The following is a 17739-nucleotide window of genomic DNA, read 5'->3' as shown; positions in this document are numbered from 1 at the left end:
GTTGTATGGGAGCAAAATCATGAAAAAGTTAATGCTATTAATAAAACAGTACAAACAGGGCAACTACTAAGAAAAAACTGGTTTGGCCTGAATTTATGACTGTTTAGTCCATGGAAACATAATAACTGTACATCCAACAATACATAGCATTTAGGACTTGGACAGCACATCTAGGGGATTCCAGTTGTGACATAATATTTCTGTCATTACCAGGTATGTGCAACTCCTCTCCAAATCCATCCCAAGCTCGTCCACCAGCTCAAAATATAGAATAGGTGACATGTTTTGAGGATTGTTTCCTTGTTCATCCCAAAAAAAAATTCACACAAGGGTGAAAAGTGCTTTATTTTTTTCCTTGCTTTGTTTCATGTCTCTTTCTTGTGACAGTAACTGCAGGCATGTGCACATTTACACATACATCCTTTTGAAACGTACTAAATATCAGCGCAGTTTCTATCAGCAAAATTTCTGTCAGGTTTGATTATTTACATTGTTAAATGAATATATTTACAGTTTGTACTCCCAACACATAAAGTCCCATGCGAACACCCCATTTTGCATATTGTGGTACATGTACTAACTGTATATGTCTAAGTCAGTTTGGATAAAGCGTCTGCTAAATGACTGTAGAATAGAATAGAATGTACTAACTGGATGCTGAAACTGTATTTTACACCTTTGAGAGACACAACCCTCATACACACACACACACACACACACAGACAGACACTGTCCTAGTGTTTGTTTTTTCCATTGTGAGGTTTTAGTCATGCATTTGTTAATCCTGGTGTGGCAACAAAGTTTGGTCTTCTTGTCATCTTGCTCCTCCTTACCACCATCGTAACATCTGAAGTATTTGAAAAGTATCTGGATCTGAACTGCTTTGGAAACAAAACATTAATTTTCTTAAAGAAGCTGTCTGTCCTTGGTGGCCAGTGCCTGGCGGAGCCGGACTCTGCTGTTTCCCCTGACCATGGCGGGCTCTGGCTGGGCTCCCCCCTCTGCCACCTTCTGGGTGGATGCATGGCTGGCTCTGGAGTGGGGTGGTTGGGGTCTGTGCTTGGGGACAGCTGCCGGCTGCCTGGGCCTCGGGTTTTTCCTGGCCTTCCTCTTCCCTGTGTGTGGGTTCGGGTCACATTGGTATGATCACTCTTCTCTGAACACGTTCCACTCTGTATAATCTGCATGTGGCACAGTCACTGAGTTGCATGCAGGTTTATTTACGAACAACGGCTGCTTTTCTTCCTGTGTCTAGTTTAGCTTGTGAGCTCCAGGTTTTCCTGATAGTTGATCGCTTCATCCTCCCGCAGGGGGAACATGACTTCAGTTTGTATAGGTGTATGGATATGTGTATATATAAGTGGGTGTGTATGTGTGCTTATGTACATGCAAATGTATGTAGGTTGTTCTCTTTCTCATTCTTTCTTTTTCTCCTTCTCTCTTTCTCTCTCTCTCTTTCTCTCTACCAGGTGTATTTCTGTTTTCTCTTCTTTTCGATTCTCTTTCTGTCCCTCTTCTGTCCTCTCCGGTCCGGTCCAGCAGTACAAACTTTGTAAACAATTTTGCAAAATAAATAGAAAAATAAAATAAGAATTCAGAATATAAAGGGGAGGATTTTAAGTAAAAAAAGGCTTTTTTTCCCCAGACAAGTCTTAAAGTAATCATAGCGACAGTATTCTTTGAAATAAGTGACGAATAATTTTTGCATGGTATTACTTAAAGCTGACACTGAAAAAATTCTGAAAGGTCTGACTCATGTCTCTTTCGACTGAGGAAATAATGAAGAATCGAAGACATGCTACGATTACATAAAGATAAACTGCATGGTAATAATTTGGTGAAGTTTCTTAAACTGAATTCTCTCGTTGTATGTCACACAACAATCATCGTCCTCGAAAAAATGTGATGATGTTTTTCTCAGCTAACTGCTGGATGACATTATACTCATGTTGTCCAGGATGTAGTCCAGTTTTAAACTTTTTGTCCTTTAGTTTTTCCCAGTAATGGCTCCAGCTTCCATTGCTGTCTGCTCCAAAACCAAACACATGGACCTAAGGAATAAAAAAGAAGATGCTGTTTTTCAAGTAATGATTAACACCTTAAAATCCTTTATGTATAAAAGACTTATTTTGAACCAACTATTTTAACTGGTTCACTTGAGCTGGACCCTTGCTGATGTAACAGGTCTGTTTTTGTATTGGCGTCTGGTCTGAAATAAATGTTTGCTGAAGCTACAGTTGTGACTGTATGGGCTGTTTGGCGAAGCCATGGGCTGTGTTCCGTGCCTCTATTGCTGAGGCAGCCAGCCGGAGCTGTGGCCGTAAGGTCGTTGGTGCCTGTCGTGGCGGTATTCCCAGGACTCTGTGGTGGACACCAGCAGTGAAGGATGCCGTCAAGCTGAAGAAGGAGTCCTATCGGGCCTTCTTGGCCTGTGGGACTCCGGAGGCAGCTGATGGGTGCCGACAGGCTAAGCGGCATGCGGCTTCGGCTGTTGCCAAGGCAAAAACTCGGGCATGGGAGAGTTTGGCGAAGCCATGGAAAAAGACTTCCGGATGGCTTCGAGGCGATTCTGGTCCACCATCCGGTGGCTCAGGAGGGGGAAGCAGTGCTCCATCAACACTGTGTACAGTGGAGGTGGGGAGCTGCTGACCTCAACTCGGGACGTTGTGGGTTGTTGGAAGGAATACTTCAAAGACCTCCTCAATCCTACCAACACGTCTCCCGATGAGGAAGCAGAGCTGGGGGACTCAGGGGTGGACTCTCCTATCTCTGGGGCTGAAGTCGCTGAGGTGGTCAAAAAGCTCCTTGGCGGCAAGGCCCTGGGGGTGGATGAGATCCTTAAGGCTCTGGATGCTGTGGGGCTGTCCTGGCTGACACTGCAGCATCTCGTGGACATCGGGGGCAGTACCGCTGGATTGGCAGACTGGTGTGGTGGTCCCCCTTTTTAAGAAGGGGGACCGGAGGGTGTGTTCCAATTACAGGGGAATCACACTCATCAGCCTCCCTGGTAAGGTCTATTCAGGGGTCCTGGATAGGAGGCTTGGGTTGAGGAGGAGCAGTGTGGTTTTCGTCCTGGTCGCGGAACAGTGGACCTGCTCTACACCCTCTTTGGGGTCCTGGAGGGGGCATGGGAGTTTGCCCGACCAGTGTACATGTGCTTTGTGGACCTGGAGAAGACATTCGACCATGTCCCCCGGGGGCTCTTGTGGGGGGTATTCCGGGAGTATGAGGTACCGGACTCCCTTGTGCGAGCTGTCCGGTCCCTGTATGACAGGTGTCAGAGCTTGGTCCGCATTGCCGGTAGTAAGTCGGATTCGTTTCCGGTGAGGGTTGGACTGCACCAAGGCTGCCCTTTATCACCGATTCTGTTCATAACTTATATGGACAGAATTTCTAGGTGCAGCTGAGGTGTTGAGGGGATCCGGCTTGGTGGCCTCAGGATTGGGTCCCTGCTTTTTGCCGATGACATGGTCCTGTTGGCTTCATCTGGTCGTGATCTCCAGCTCTCACTTGAGCGATTCGCTGCCGTGTGTGAAGCGGCTGGGATAGGAATCAGCACCTCCAAATCTGAGACCATGGTCCTCAGCCGGAATAGGGTGGTTTGCCCTCTCCGGGTCGGGAGTCAGGTCCTGCCTCAAGTGGAGGAGTTTAAATATCTCGGCGTCTTGTTCACGAGTGAGGGAAGGATGGAGCGTGAGATCAACAGACGGATCGGTGCGGCGTCTGCAGTAATGCGGACTCTGCGCAGGTCTGTCGTGGTGAAGAAGAAGCTGAGCCAAAAGGAAAAGCTCTCGATTTACCAGTCGATCTATGTTCCTACCCTCACCTGTGGTCATGAGCTGTGGGTCGTGACCAAAAGAACAAAATCTCGTATACAGGCTGCTGAAATGAGTTTCCTCCGCAGGGTGGCTGGGCTCTCCCTCAGAGATAGGGTGAAGAGCTCGGTCATCCGGGAGGGGCTCAGAGTAGAGCCGCTGGTCCTCCGCATCGAGAGGAATCAATTGAGGTGGCTCGGGCATCTGGTCAAGATGCCTCCTGGACGCCTCCCTGGTGAGGTGTTCCAGGCACGTCCCTCTGGGAGGAGACCCCGGGGAAGACCCAGGACACGCTGGAGGGATTATATCTCCCGGCTGGCCTGGGAATGCCTCAGGATCCCCCCCGTAGAGTTGGCAAATGTGGCTGGGGAGAGGGAAGTCTGGGCTTCCCTGCTTGGGCTGCTGCCCCCACGACCCGACCCCGGATAAGCGGCACGAAGACGAGACGACGAGGTATGGCATGGCATGGCATGGTAGTCCAATACAGGGCCAACACAGAGAGACAAACAACCACTTACACTCATTCCTAACTTTCTTGCTTTGAGACTGCAGTTCTAACAATGATGCAGTCAGCCTTTGCTTTTCAAAGTTGTAAAACTTTGTGTGTAAAACATCACCACTCTTTTGGTCCAAATATTTTAGGTTGGGTCCAAAGCATCATCTAATTATTACATTATTTTGTAAATTTGGTCCACAGCAGTCTGAAAATAGCCCAGATAAAACATCTTGATTTACACCGAGTTGTTAATATAATTGAACCTTAGTATTGTATAAATCACAGTAGACAGTATTATAAACTCTCCTGCAAAGCAAATTTACCTCATCACAGATATGGAGAGCCAGAATTAAAGCCATGAATCCAGTTGATGGATAGCTGCCTTGCTTTTCCAGCCACATGTGATGAACATACTTCATGAAAGCAGGATTGAGAACCATCACCTGGTATAAAACACAAATACTTTTTGAATACACTGCCTGGCCAAAACACGATTTGCCACCAAACAGAAACAAAGATTTCTTTCCATCCAGTGTTGCATTCCAAGATCTTGTATTTATGATGGGAGAGTCTGACCACTGCACAAAGCCTTGTCCAGCACATCCCAAAGACTGTCCATGTAATCAGCTGACGTCATTCGTAATGTTGCTTAACCTAGACTTGATCGACTGCAGCAAACCTAGACTAGCTTGTACAGTGGGCACTAGCTGCACCGCTACTCCCACACATCACACACGGAGGGCCCCAAAAGTTCAGAAGGGCCCCAAAAATCATTGGGCTTTGGCAAATTAAGTGTACCATATCCATGGGTTTATGTTAATATAAAAATATAAACTATCTTACACTCATATTAATCTATTCATATAGGCCTGAGAGAGACCTGTATAAGGAGACACTCCTTAAGATCTATTATATTGTGGTGGTTACAGTTTTTTATTCTTTTTTAATTGATTTAATGCTTGGCATTGTTAACTGAACAATTTGGCAGCGGCTTGTGCTCATCTCTTCCAGACACAACAGGCACCCTTGGCTGCAGGGCTGTTACGCGGAAGTATTGACCTGTAAACAGGCAAGGAGTTGAAGGCAAACCAAATGCATTTAATACAATACTCACCAAATCCTTGTTAGCTTTCATTTTGGATTTCATTGGAGCATATGATCTGTTGGAAAACTGCATGAAATTACCAAATAAAAGTCAACAAACCACATGGTTAAGATGAGTCACTGAGCAGAAGAGATGGGAGAAACCAAACTTCTGTCCTATAGACACAATGCCATTAGTTTACGGTACCTTTTCATCAATACAGATATCAACACTTCTTGCCCCCTCAAGGAAAATCGCTGTTGTACAGTGTGCATCTATGTCTGAAGTGGAATGGTATAGTATAAATAAAACTCAATATCATCAGTGGAGATTAAGGGGGTTTGGTATGGATTTTGTTTTATCAGGCTGTGCTGGAGAGCATCATTAGGTACAGGATGTCAGTATGGTCATGTAAACCCTTTCATCTGGTATAGTCTGTCTTGTAGGTGATGAAAACAGGAAAACTCTTTATAACCCAGTGGTATAGTCCATGGTATACATGGGTATAAAGAGTATACCCACTTCTGAAGCTTCTGTGATGCTGCTTTTACAATTACTAACATCTCTACACATGTCCATATGTCGCCCAGAAGCTCACCTAAAAATACCAATGGTACACTGGTACGTGCAATAAACGAATCATAAAAGTACCCATTTATAAATAACACTGTGTGTGTGTGTGCGTGTGTGTAAGTGTGTGTTTGTGTGTGTGAAAGAGGAATGGATTTTTATATTGTGTTGGTGAGTTTTATATAGGTTTTGTATTGAATTACAGATTCTATATTGCGCAACTATGCAAGTCTGATATAGGTTTTGTAGTGTATCATTGTTACCTCCGCCAAGGAGGTTTTGTTGTTACCCACGTTTATCTGTTTGTTTGTTTGTTTGTGTTCAAGATAACTCAAAAAGTTACGGGCGGATTTTATTGAAATTTTCAGGATTTGTTGGAAATGTGAAAATGAAGAACTGATTCAATTTTGATGGCGATCTGCATCACTGTTTGGATCCAGAAATATTTTTAGAACTGTGGCCTTTGACAGAGATTTGCACTCTCCGAGTACTTTGCTAGTATTTTAATGTAATGTAGAAAAGCCCAATCAGGGACAAGTTCAGAACTAGCTTCAGCTAGTAGCTATTTGCTTAGCATCAGCTACAAATTTGTGTGACCATGTACAATGCAATGTCCCCGTCAAATAATTCAAATAAATAAATAAAGTACAAGTTATTACCATCTAATAGAAGGTACCCAGTTCTAAATTGCTGACTGGACCCTTTTAAGAATTCATTTGCCTTCATTTTTATGACAATTTTACACATATTTTAAAATAGTGGCTTTTAGAGTCACATATACTTTGTAAGATCTCTTTAGGGCAATAACAGTTTCTTTTAATCACTTTTTCCCCCCCTTGATGATCTTTTAATTTGAACCCAGAGGGTATTGTAATATATTTTTATGATTTGTATGGCTAATGGTTGTTTGCTGTAGTGTTTTGTTCTTATGTTGTTTTGTGGATTGATGTCAACAAAGCAGCCCATCTAACAGCACAAGTCCAAACCTAACTTTCCGAAAAGCCCCTTCTTTTTTAGGTTTTATCATATTCTTTTTTTTTTTTTTCATTTTTAAAGTACTATTACAAATTGTGACTCCCTAACTCACACTAAGTCAAAATAAATTGTATAATGAAATTTTGCTCACGCTCCAGAAAATCCTGTTGTGGAGGCCTTGATGAGCCATTCAAGATCACGTATCTTGAATGGAAAGAGAACAAGATGAGTAGTGCTGTCCAAATCCTGAGCGCTCTCTGGATACATGATATGATGGGTCGTTCTGGTTCCAACATCTGCTTCATAGCCTTTAATACGAGCAGCATTCATCCTGAAAAGCACAGAATACATAACAATAAGCGTACTTTTGGTAAAACAATTAGATATTGTTTACTTCGACTTGTTTCGTCTCCTTTCTGTGTCCTTCCACAGAAAGGCCTTTTGATGTTGCTGTGGAGTGTCTTATGGACTATTCTGACTTACATATGCCAGATAAAGAGGATGATTAAAATTGGGAATTGTGGACACAGGCTCAGGGACCCGTGCACCAACAGTGGTCTGCTAGTAGAGAATTCCCCGCAGGGGCACCACCTACACAACTTGGTCCTGCTGTAAGTTGCAGTGCCTGTTAAGTGTGGCTAATACTGCAAGATCTGGTATTGATACCACGTAAAGGTAACACTTTATATTACAGATCGGTAATTATCCAATCCAATCCAGTTTATTTATAAAGCACCGTTAAAAACAACAAAGTTGACCAAAGTGCTGTACAGAAGAAACAATAAAACATACATATTTATAATTGGGGCATCAGCACATTGTTAATAGTAAAACAACCCTTTAAATTAGTAAAACGCCAAAGAGAAAAAATGAGTCTTCAGACAAGACTTAAAAACAAGAAGCGATTCAGCCTGTCTAATGTACAGGGGCAGCTTATTCCACAACTTGGGACCAATAACAGAAAAAGCTCGGTCACCTCTCAGTTTACGCTTCGTCTTAGGAACCACAAGCAGAAGTTGATCTGTGGACCTCAGAGAGCGTGTAGGGGAATACCTCACCAGCAGGTCTGACAGGTAGCGAGGGGCCAGACCGTTCAGGCATTTAAAAACAAATAAAAGAATCTTAAAATCAATTCTGTAACGGACAGGGAGCCAGTGAAGGGAAGACAAAATTGGTAAAACATGGTCAGACTTTCGAGATCCAGTTAAAAGACGCGCTGCAGCGTTCTGCACCAGCTGCAGCCGTGCGAGAGAGGACTGACTGATCCCACAGTACAGGGCGTTACAATAATCAAGCCGTGTGGTTACAAAAGCATGGATCAAAATTTCAAAATCATGTCGTGAGAGTGAGGACCTTATTTTTGCAAGCTGTCTCAGGTGGAAAAAACTTGCTTTCACCACAGCACTAATTTGTTTGTCCAATTTAAGTTCCTGATCCATTTTCACACCAAGATTGCAGACAGTAGGCTTAACAAACTGTGACAAGGATCCAAGGTTAACTGAGACAGCATCACCAACACTGCTAGGTCCAAGAAGAAGAACCTCTGTTTTTTTATCATTAAAATGCAAAAAATTTGTTGACATCCAAATTTTAATTTCATCAGTGCACTTTAAGAGTTCAGTGGCACTGAGGCTTTCTTGACGTTTGAGGGGAATGTAAATTTGGCTATCATCAGCATAAAGATGAAAAGACACACCAAGCCTTCGGAGAATAGACCCCAGCGGCAACAGATACAATGAAAAAAGGAGCGGACCAAGGATTGATCCTTGTGGCACGCCACAATTCAAGGGGGCCGAGGTTGAAGCAAAGTCACCCAATCTCACACAAAAACTCCTATCTGCTAAGTAGGAACGGAACCACTCCAAGGCAGCCCCGTGAATGCCCACTGTGTTCTCGAGTCGGCACAGTAGGATTTCATGATCCACTGTGTCGAACGCAGCGGTCAGATCTAACAAAACCAGTGCAACAGTATGACCAGAGTCAGTATACATCAAAATGTCATTAAAGACTTTAAGTAGAGCAGACTCTGTGCTGTGCAAATTTTTAAAACCAGACTGAAAAACTTCAGGGATCTCATGTGCATCCAGAAATGCCTTCAATTGACAAAATACAATTTTCTCTAGTATTTTGGACAGGAATGGAAGCTTAGAAATTGGACGAAAGTTTGAAGGATCATTGTTATCAAGGCCAGACTTTTTTATTAATGGCTGAACAACAGCGTGCTTAAAGCATTTTGGCACCACTCCTTTTACCAAGCTTCCATTCACAAGATGTACAACAAAGGGTGCTATGGTTGGAAACACCTCTTTAAAGAGGCGCGGAGGAATGGAATCATCAGGTGAGCCCGCAGGCTTCATTCCACTAACAACCTTCTCCAAAGTAGAGAGAGTCACAGGCTCCAACTGAGAGAATAAGGCAGTGCATGTGACAGAGTCAGACAGACAGACAGATTGAGGGGAAATAAGAGCCCTTGTGGTTACAACCTTATTCACAAAAAAGTTCAAAAAGTTCTCACACACTTTATGTGAGGCTTCAAGGCTGTCAGATTGGGGGACATTAAGAGAAGCATTCACCAAATTAAAGAGAGCACGTGGGTTGTGCCTGTTAGCAGTAACCATATCAGAAAAATATTTTGACTTGGCTAATTTTACACATTTCTGATATCTGTGCAGACTGGCCTTTAACATTTGAAAAGAAATTTGCAACTTATCCTTTTTCCACTTGCGCTCAGCCCTCCTACACTCACGTCTCGCAGCGCGAGTGGACTCATTTAACCAAGGCTCAGATTTAGGCTTTGCCCGCCTAGCTTTTAGCGGAGCCACACTGTCCAAAATAGACACACAGAGCGAATCAAGACGAATTGCGAACTCATCAACGTCACAATCAGGGCTCAAAAAATCACTAGATAAAATGGACTGGTTAAAGGCAGTGGAGAACTGAGCCGCAGTGGACGAGTTAACGACACGACAGAGGCGCGCAGGAGCGCACGGTTTATCTGCGTTGCACAGGAAAGGCACATTAAATAAAATCGGCATATGATCTGAAAACACAGCATCACAAACTTCCAGGTCACATATTGAAAGGCCGTACGACAATACAATATCTAATGTGTGTCCGTGTTCCTGCGTAGGTCCGGAGACAGACTGCACAAGGTTAAAAGTCTCGATAAGGTCCAAAAAGTCTTTCGCCATAGGCTTATCAGTGCAGCACACATGAATATTAAAGTCACCAGCAATCAGTATGCGGTCATATTTGGGCAATATCTCTGCTAAGAAGCGTGAAAAATCACTGATAAAGTCTTGGGTGGCCTGTAAACAACAGCGCACAACACAGGAGGATCAGCGGCCAGAACAAACGCATTCATTTCAAAGCTCGACGCAGACAGATCACAAATGAACGGTGTGCATTTAAATTTGTTCTTAAAAACAGTCGCTACTCCCCCGCCACGACCTGACAATCTTGGCGTAGAAATATAGGAATAGTCGACAGGCAACAGTTCAGAGAAGGCATTTGACTCACCAACGCCGAGCCAAGTTTCAGTTACGCACAGGAAATCCAGCTCATGGCTCACAACAAAATCCTTAATGATAAATGTCTTGTTGGCCAGCGATCTGGCGTTTACCAGGGCTATCCTGGCTGGTGTCACGGTGCTAGCCTCCAAAGTAGCTCCACATGACAGCTGCTTTAGCGGCCGAAGATTCAGATGATTCACACCCCGCTGTTGAAGACGAAAGCGGGAAAGATGACAGGTCCGAGTGATCCTTGTCTCATCCTCCACACCAACGACAGGGACCAAGCAACGGATCGGATCAACAAGACGACTATGCTCCGGGACTACAAGCGACAGACTGGCCTTTAGCTTCACCAGCTTTCCACTCCGCTTCCCACGGGCCCGGCGTTTGCGGCGCGCTCTCCGCGCAGGAGGAGCCGGCACGCGGAGAAGGTGAGTCGGCACCAGAGACAGGAAAGGGGGGCTGGATTTTCCGTGTCCATCACTGTCCAATTATATTGTAATTGTGTGATAATTTCATAGAAACAAAGAAAAAATTACTTAGTAAATTACTAGTAATTAATACACATTAATTACTAGTAGAAATAACTAGGTAGTATCCTAGAAGTACCACTGGATACACTATATGTAATAGTGTGGTATTTCGTGGAAACAAAGAATCACTCAGTAATTACAGGTAATACACCATAATCACTGGTTGAAAAAAATAGGTAATATCCTAGTAGTAACACTGGAAACATCATAGTGACAAAAGACTTGAGCTGAAGCTAAAAGTGTAACAAGATTCTACCCAAAGCTTTAGAACAGTAACATATTTAACAAGAATGTGAAGCAATGTGGTAGTTTTATATTACTATTGTAGTAATTACCGAGTAGCTGTCTGGAAATGTCTTCAAATATCTCTCTATGCTGAAAGAAAGAAGTAAATATGGTGACAGAAAACATTATTACCTAATTATAAGAGGTTGGTTTCTATGTAATAACCACAAACCAAGGCTGTAAAGCTATGTAGTAAATATTTCTATTTCATTTTATAGTAATATCTTATTACAGCAGCAACAATAACCTAAAAACTACAGTAGTAGTTTATATGTAATAACTACAAGTCAGGGCTGTATAGTAAAGCATTACTTGTTTCTGTGTTATTACATGGTAATATTACATTACAGCAGAAATCCTCATGTAAACACAAGAACCTGGGAACTCCATTAGTAGTTTCTATGTAATAGCCATGAGTCTTGACTGTAAAGTAAAGCATTATCTGTTTCTGTGTTCTTACATGGTAATATAACTTTACAGCAGAAATCCTCATTTAAAAACAATAACCTGGAAACTACATCTGTAGTTTTTATGTAATAACATCAAATCAAGGCAGTAAAGTAGTGCATTACTTGTTTCTGTTATTACATGCTAATTAAACATTGCAGCAGACATCCTCATTTAAAAATTAAACCTGGAAACTACAGTCGTAGTTTCCAGGTTAATTACCAGGAATTATGTCTGTAAAGTAAAGCATTACTTGTTTCTGTGTCATTACATGGTAATATAACATCAAAGCATCCTCTTTAAAAATCAAACCTGGAAACAACATTAGTAGTTTCTATGTTATAGCCATGAGTCCAGGCTGTAAAGTAAAGCATTATCTGTTTCTGTGCTATTACATGGTCATATAACATTACAGCATACATCCTTATTTAAAGATGATAACATTGACACTACATCCGGAGTTTTTATGTAATAACCTTATATCAATGCTATAAATTAAAGCATTTCATGTTTTTGTGTATTACATGGTAATAATACATTACAGCAAACACCCTCATTTAAAAACAATAATCTAGAAACGACATAAGTTGTTTGTATGGAATCACCTGGTATTCTTTCAAATTAATCTTTTATTCTTTTTACCAAGAAAGTTACCACCCCTACCATAGAAATCTGAATTTAGCATTACCTCAGCAAGAAAAATTGTTTTTGGGCATGTTGGTGCCATCTTACAGAAATGAATCAAATCCACCAAAAAACACGTCCTTTTTATTTGCGGTGTTTTTAAGTTTTCAAGACTTAAATTCAGTATGTGGGGGGTTTCTAGAGACAAAGTTATTTTTGATGCCATGAAACAGATTTGTGGATGCAGGTGCCTTGTCACAGCTGTGAACCAAGTCCACCTAAAACCGCATTATCTTCCAAATTTATGAAAAATACATAAATAATCATAAAATATATTATAAACATAAGGAATAACCTAAGGAAATAAACATTAAACAAATATGAAGGTGTGTTTGTCTATAAATTATGGACAAATCTGAATGTCTGTGTCTTTTGCTTCATTTTTTTTCTGGCCCTAAGATACAAGAGGTAGCCAAAACATGTCATGGAAACAATGACTTTCTTCACTGTCTTACCACAAGTAAACATCAATGTCAAACAAGGACAGAATTAACATTTTTTGGACGACCACATAATACACATTTCGTGTAATTATCTCATGAGATCTGTCTGTGGCAGGGGTAACATGGAGTATTTGTTTTTACAGATGCCTTACCTTATGACAACATTCTGATGGTCTATCAGAGGTCCGTAATGGGATCCTTTCAGATTAACAGAATTCCCCACCACTGCACAAGTCCTGCAGCGTCCAGGGTTTGGTTCTTCAAGGTCTGGGCTGGGTGGAAATATTTTAAATATCTTCTCCACTGTTGCTCTGTAGACACTGAAGTCACCTTTTTCTGGCTGTATTTGCTAATAAAAATAAGGAACATATTGCCTTTCGGTCAGTTTCCAATCTTCCGTCTTGTTTTTCAGTTAAATAACGTGAGGCAGCCTACCTTCCACCAGTGGAAAGCGTTCTCAGAAAGGTTGTGTGTTGCACTCAAAAACGGTTCAATAGAAATGTTAAAACTTGTTTTGTGCAATAAAGGATCTTCCAATAAACATTTGTCACAATCACACAACCTTTGCTCCTGAAATTGCAGCCAGTCTGCTGTAAGGAAGAGTTTACTTAAAAACACCCAAATGGCAGCAACAGACATCAGACAAATGAACAGCTTGGGTTTTGTCATGTTGCTGGACATGTCAGCTTCAGCCTGTAAACCATGTGATAAAATACAAAAGTGAGTCTTTATTAATACTTCAAGAAAAGCAACTATTATAAAACAAAACAATTAACAACAGCTTGTAACTTTATCTCATAAATCATTCAATTAACTTTAATTCACAAGTGTAATAACATATAAACATTAAACATATTTATTATTGTAAGAGTGCTTTAGATTTTGTTATCAGTTGTTAATAGTAAGGTAATATTATAACAAAATATGATATTATCAGCATTTCCTGATAATTCTCTTTATTCTCTTACCTGGTCTCAGAATAAATCCACTTCTGATCAAATAACATCCAGCAAAACTAAGTGTCTCCTTGTAGTGGGAGGATGACATGACACTGTGTGACATTTGTTCAGTTTTTATTCTTTTTTTTCTGTTTTTTCTTTGTGCAAACAGGACACAGGATTGGTGCACTGAAGGTTTAGAGGTGTGGTTGGAAAAACAAAGAAAACATTTGTGATGGATTAGTTTGTCTGTTTTTCAGGTGAAGAGGTGGATTCTGGTAGCAGGTCTTTATACACCTCATCACTGAGTATTTCACATCCAGTCAGACCACATGTTTCTGCCAGATCATTACTCTCAGCTGGTCCTGCTGACCTGTCGTTCTGGAGCTTCAGTTAATTCCTGCCTGCAAACATCTGCCAAAAAATGATGAGATTTATGATCAGGCCATTGTGGTTTAAGCTTATTTTGCCATAAACGCTTCAAAATAAGGGAAAGATATGGACATGACAAGTGTTTAACAGTGAATCAAACATGCACTGGTATACATACATACATATATATATGTATATGTACATTTATTTTTTTGGTTTTTTGTTTAATGAGTTTTTCAAAAAAAAAGAAAAAAAGCACGATGCCTTTTCACTTGTGGCCCTTTTCCATTAGTATCAGCTTGTCTCAACTCAACTCAACTCGACTCGGCTCGGTTTGTAGGGTTTTCCACTAGGCCTTTGTACCAGTTAACTGTTACAGTTTTTGTAACTCCTCAGCCCAGGTTCCAAGCGAGCTAAGTCGGGTTGTGCGTGACGTCACCAGACTGCATGCCGCCATTGGTCAGGGGTGCAGCCAATCAGAGGTCAGGGTCAGGGAGTGACATCACTAGAAGAGCGACTCCAACTCGCAAGTTGTTGTTTTTCAGTACAATGTGATAAGCAATGGCCCAACAAAAGTCTGTTCCGTGGTCCAACGCTGAGGTGGAGACGTTTCTTTGTTTGGTTGCTGAAGAACGGATACAAAGGGAACTCGATGAAGCGACACAAAATGAAAAAATATTTCAAGAGCTGTCTGATTCCATGGCTACACACGGGTACCAAAGGAGTTTCCAGCAGTGCCAAGAGAAGCTGAAAAAGCTCAAAAGCGACTATCGGCAGGTCAAGGACCACAACGGTCGAAGTGGATCGAATAGAAGAGACTGGAAGTGGTTCCAACAAATGGATACGATTTATGGTCAGCGACCGGCAAGCAGTGGAAGGACGATTGGTGTCGATTCAGCCACTGCTGCGTTGGAGAGTATATTGGTGGATGGTGAGTGGGTTTCCATTGTTTACATTAGTTATTATTTGGTGTAGAGGAGATCATACATAAATTGAAGTAATAATAACAATAATAACAGCTAGTTAGGAATGGATGGTGGCGTTATACTATTCAGTATTTTGTGTGACTGTTAATATATATATCAGTATAATATATCAGTATATATTATATCAGTTAATATCAGTTGGAGCTAAATTAGCTTTAGTGTGCTAGATAAAGCGAAAGCTAGCTAAGATGAAAACACCAGCCAAGCAAAAAGCTACAATTGGCAAGCCAACACTAGCTAAAAGCTATTGTTTCTGAATTGGTTTTTTATACATTTATTTATTGTCATTTGAGTTTGTGTTTGTGTCTGTTTAAGGCTGCCTTTCCCAAAACGAGGACAGTTCAACAACAAGTGTCCTCCTCGCAGACTCCCAAAACACCCTGACACCGGCAGCTTCCTCAACACCGACACGCACCCAGACGCCAGATACGTTGAGCGGCGAGTCGCAACGTGTTATCTCTGGTAAGGAAGAACAGATTTTACGGTTTAGTCTATAACTCTAAAATGGATAGAGATTAACATCAGATACAGTGCTTTTAAATTTAATCCCTTTGCGTACCGTTACTACTTTTTACAACATATAGTGCATACCGGGACTCGCTTCTGTGTTTACATTGAAGTGGAGTGCTTTATATGAGAGAAAAGGCAGAGAAAAAAAAAACTATTGTGACTGTAATGTTACAAACTAGAGCAGAGTTGAGTGATGGCAGTAGTACTACTTAACAGTCATTTACTACAGCAGTACTACTTAACAGTAATTTATTACACCAGACAATGAAGGTCAGATGCTGCAAACTAAGTGTACGGCTGGTCAGTATTTTGAGTTTTAGAAGATTATTTCTGGATTAAAGATAAGATAATATTGCATGGACCAGGCGTGATGCTTGGAAAAACATATTTCACAGAGGAAAAGTGTAATAATAATACACTGTTAAATTAGTGTGGTAATATCCTAAATAACTCTAGATGTAAAACTTTTATGTTTTTAACCCTTTCATGCATAGTGACCCTGTAGTGGGAACCTATTTACAAGCTTTTCTCTTACAAGGGTTTTTTTTTGTAAATAAACCACTTCATTTTTTTTTTTCTTTTACAAAAATGTGAAAAATGTTGCATTGTTTTATTAATTCATGCATGAAAGGATTAATGAACTTTAAATTTATGTATTTACTTTTCAGTGTTATTTTTAATGTCCATGCAATGAATGTAAATTAATTCATTAGCTTCATTTTTATTAAAATCCTTTCTTGCTGTGTGACCAGGAAAGAGGAAAAGCGCCAACTCTTCATCGGACCTTGTTGCTGTCCTCAAGGAGATAAAGAATGAAGATGAGCTGAACCGGGCCCAGCGGGATCATCACATGCAGATGCTCCTCAGTGATGCTCGTGAGGCGAGGGAGCAGGAAGCTGCTTTACGGTGTGAGGAGATGCAGTAAAATGTACAGATTAATCAGGCATTTCTTGGAGTGTTAGGCCAGCTTGCCCAGTTACTGAGTGGTCGACGTACATGACACCTATTTAATTGTAAATATATCTTTTTCGGTGTTTGGCTTTTTCGACTTTTGAAAATATTTCTGGTTAATTTGAATTAAAAACATCTTTTGAAATGACTGTGCCATTATTCTATGTTGCCTGTTCAGACACAGATGAACCCAGTGAAGAGTGTGCACCAAGCATTCATTACTGACATTTTGATGAAATGCAGCAAGCGGACAAATGTAGCAGTATTATACTAATAATTTAACATATGTCTCTGATTTAAACAATTATATGGTCCTAGTTCTACCAATACAATGTAGTTTATAAAACGCTTTACTTTAACAACTTTAAGCTCCATCCCTCCAGGACCACAGTTCTACATTTTCCAAGCTCCAACACACCTGTCTAATAAAGGATCAAATTCTCGGCTGGCTAGTTGCCACAAAGTTGACAGTCTCAGGACCCTCGCATCATGCAAGCTCCCTGGCAGTCCGGTGAATACGTTCCAGAACATCCCTTTTCCATCTACAACACCTTGAAGAATAATGGAGTGCCAGCCTTTCCTGTTAAAATAATCAGAATGGTAGTACTGTGGTGCTATTATGGGTATGTGGGAGCCATCAACTGCACCCACACAATGCGGCATCCCCATTTACTTTTTTACCTGTTTTTATTTTCTTTCTTTTTTTTTTTTTTTTAACACGCCCAGGCCACCCCTGTGTTACAGTGGTATTACATTATATTATAAAACACCGAGTAAGACTTACCCTCCTTCAAAGTCTGCGATTGTCTTCCGCTTGGTAAAACTGCAGGGTTTCTAAAACTCTCCTGTGCTTCTCCAAGGTATTTTGTCTTGCAGCCACCGCTCGCTCTCATTTTTTATTTTGTTTCTCAAAACTAGCCACAGACTAAGTAGCAGATATACCATTGCCTCTAGGTCCTCCATCTTGTGTTTGTCACGTATGTTGTTGGTTGCGCACAACACTGACATCACAGCAATTTCACACAAAGCACGCCCATTTCAGACCTGGTGCTAAATTGCAATGGAAAAGAAACAAGACCAAGCCGAGACGAGTTGAGTCGAGTTGAGTTGAGACAAGCTGATACTAATGGAAAAATGC

General features: G+C 41.3%; 1 protein-coding gene across 1 annotated transcript; it reads right to left on the bottom strand.

The window, feature by feature from the left end:
• Positions 1 to 906: 906 nt before the first annotated feature.
• On the bottom strand, positions 907 to 14611 carry LOC306770005 (CMP-N-acetylneuraminate-beta-galactosamide-alpha-2,3-sialyltransferase 2-like; the record flags this gene model as incomplete). Its single annotated transcript, XM_079258773.1, has 7 exons — positions 907 to 1033; positions 1927 to 2051; positions 4635 to 4754; positions 5426 to 5471; positions 7092 to 7271; positions 12997 to 13193; positions 14594 to 14611. The coding sequence occupies 7 exons, from the start codon at positions 14609 to 14611 to the stop codon at positions 907 to 909; spliced, it is 813 nt and encodes a 270-aa protein (XP_079114899.1).
• Positions 14612 to 17739: the final 3128 nt, after the last annotated feature.

This window comes from Telmatherina bonti (assembly GCF_933228915.1).
Source record: "Telmatherina bonti genome assembly, chromosome: 19".
NCBI classification, from domain to species: domain Eukaryota; kingdom Metazoa; phylum Chordata; class Actinopteri; order Atheriniformes; family Telmatherinidae; genus Telmatherina; species Telmatherina bonti.
This window is presented reverse-complemented; position numbering and strand designations above follow the sequence as displayed.